Here is a 2,790-nt window from a genome sequence, read left to right on the forward strand (position 1 = left end):
GGTGCATGTGCCTGCCGCGGGAGGGCGGCTACCTGCCATTGGCCAGGGCGGATACGGGACCGGCTGACTCCGCCCCTGAACCCAACGCCCCGCCCCTAGACTGGGAGCAGGTACAGGCTGAACACAGCCTCATGCAGTTTGAAGAGGTGGGTCAGGACTCCGCCTGGATGCCAGGGATAGATGAAGTGGACAGTCGAGATTAATGAGCAGAAAGGGAACCATGGTGCACCTTCTCCAACTTAAAAAAAAAAAATTTCTACGTCTGTTTTTGTGTAGAAGCGATGCCTCTCCTACTGCACGGTTACTTTGCACTAGCCTCAGTGCCCATATTCTTACTGAGCCCCCACACACACACGTGATAATTTTTTAACCCCCATTTTACACACTTTTCCATGTTTTTACAAAAAAGGGATTTCCTTAGGATTTGTTGGGTTTGGCTTATTGTATTTGTCATGTTGTCTTTTACTTTGCTGGAAATAATATTGCAGTGACCGGCAACCAATAATGTTTTTGTATTTAAAAAAAAGGTGAATATAGAAATGAAATGTTGGGGAAGGTAGACAATCAGTTTGCCTTGGGCTGTTGTGTTTTATGAGACATGCAGTGATGGCCTATTAGGTTAGCAGGAAAACATCAGTATGGCCAGGTATTTTAATAGAAGAATCACATGCATGGGTTTAATAATAATATTTGTGTAGCATTTCAACATGGTTGAATTCTTGGGGAATGTTTGAAGCTAGTGTGATTAAGCTGGATATGGAGAACATCTTATATAACTAGTGGATTGAGGATGCGTTGAGTAAACATCTTGAAATGCATTACTTACACTTTAACAAAGGCACTGTATGTGTTTGTACATCGCTATTATGGTTGATAGACACACAGAACTATTATTAGCGATTTGATTATCAGTGCACCCCTGGGGTTGTGGTGATTCGTCTGTAATATATGGACACTGAACTAATCAATAAGATGAAATGTTCTTCTGCCATCAAAATTGTAATTACGGAGAGCAACGTTCAAAAATTGGGAAGGGTGCAGACAGCCACATTTTAATTTGGGTTTAGGATCTTCACTTAATTTGACGCTGCTGTTCTTGTTTACAACCCTGCGAGTATAAACTGACTGCAAATTGTGGGTAAATCATTGCCTTATTCAATAGATAAGCTTTTATCCGCAATACCGCGCCTGTTTGCAGGTATTTTTGAATACGGTTTTTAATTAAATGAAGTTCCATTTAAACCTCGCCGTCAGGAGTACCTACTTGAAGTGTAATCTGCTGAGAAAAAAACAAAACACCTTTTTCAGTTGTTTGTGTGTTTGTGAAGAAGTGCATGTTTTTTGCTTTTTTTGTAAATAATGATGGAAAGAAACAGGCCTAAGGCAGCCGTAATACTTTAAAGGTGCTTTTATCTGTGGTAGTAGCCTACATAGTCGTTTTGAAACACTACCTTAAATACATTGTTGAACGTAATTTTGGGGATGTATTGCTCAGGCCTTTTGAAAAATCTACTGTGCTCCTTGCCAATAAAAGTGATTTATCTGAATTTGTTCCTCTGCGTTTATTTGTGACTCATGCTAACATACGCTGAGTTAAAATCCCTGTCCTGTCATCTACTAAATCTCTAAAACTCATCTCTGTTCACCAAAATGGCATATTTTAGAAATTATTTCAAAGAATAAACTCCTCTAATGCCTTAAAAGTGGCTTAGCTGTAACCCTACACCTTTGTCTTTATTTACACAGATTTATGAATATGCAAATAGTCCATGCCTCTGACTCCACCCACCTTCTGCCACTCACCACGATGGCAAAAGGTAATATTGGAGTAACTTTGCCATACATGCTCGAACTGGAAACTAAATGCATTTGGCTTGACTGTTATCAAACCACTAATAACGTGTTGCTAATGCTAGACTATCACTCTTGGTCACTACCTTGTTAAGATCAAAGTCTGGATGTGCTGTTGGGAAGAACGCATTGAATACTTCAGTTATATACGGTATATGCATGTACACATGTCTATATACTGTATACAGTATGCAGTATTATTGACAGGGACCATGTAGGTGTATACAGTTTAAAAGAATGGAAGAGAGATTAGAATTTGCTACTGAAAAAATATTTCTAAAACAAGCAACCTCAGGTGCGTGCCTTATGATATGCAGTTAGCTCTTGTGCATGGTTGTCTTTCTAAAATGTCTGGCTACTTCTTGACTGCAGATCATGCATGTGGTAGTTAAGTCTTCTAAGCTTTGTCCCTATGCCATAGGCAATAACGATTGGCTAATGTTATCTCGCCAGCGCTGTGCCACCTGGTTATAAGCACAGTCTTATATTATGACCCCTTTCTTCACAAACAACCCCAAAAGTCATGTGAAGTTGTCTGTAAGCATTATCATGAATAGAGCCATGCAGCAGTTAAGCTATCTTACAAGCTGTTTTGAGTAATGTTTATACTAACTTTTGTCAACGTCCCCAAGCAATATAAAATGCCCTGTCAGCATTTGGCATGAATCATTGCTTAACTTGGAAGGCTAAAGTTTTCTAAGATTATGTAGTGCACTGCGGATTTGTTGTACACAGCCAACGGATAAAACACAAGAAAAATAAACTTAGCAGTTGGCCAACGTTTGCTCGTACTTGCTGCGTCCGCAGGATAAATGGATGGAGCTGCACGAACATCAAGGCTCACGTTTTCTCTTTTTGCAACTGAAAAGAGAACAACATTTTTCTGCTATCATTTTAAAAACAGTAAAACATACCTTGCAAAATATATTACAGCTAACT

General features: G+C 39.4%; 1 protein-coding gene across 2 annotated transcripts in view; it reads left to right on the forward strand.

Annotated features, from left to right (window-relative positions):
• Positions 1–1,547, forward strand: part of zgc:110329 (tetraspanin-15) — a 14,623-nt gene extending 13,076 nt beyond the window's left edge. For both annotated transcript variants that reach the window (XM_081710932.1, XM_027029297.3), the window contains one exon: positions 1–1,547. This exon is cut by the window's left edge and continues 136 nt beyond it. In XM_081710932.1, the coding sequence (XP_081567058.1) occupies positions 1–203 (203 nt within the window). In that variant the 3' untranslated portion in view covers positions 204–1,547.
• Positions 1,548–2,790: the final 1,243 nt, after the last annotated feature.

Source organism: Electrophorus electricus, chromosome 1 (genome assembly GCF_041902795.1).
Source record: "Electrophorus electricus isolate QZ-2024a chromosome 1, ASM4190279v1, whole genome shotgun sequence".
Taxonomy (NCBI): domain Eukaryota; kingdom Metazoa; phylum Chordata; class Actinopteri; order Gymnotiformes; family Gymnotidae; genus Electrophorus; species Electrophorus electricus.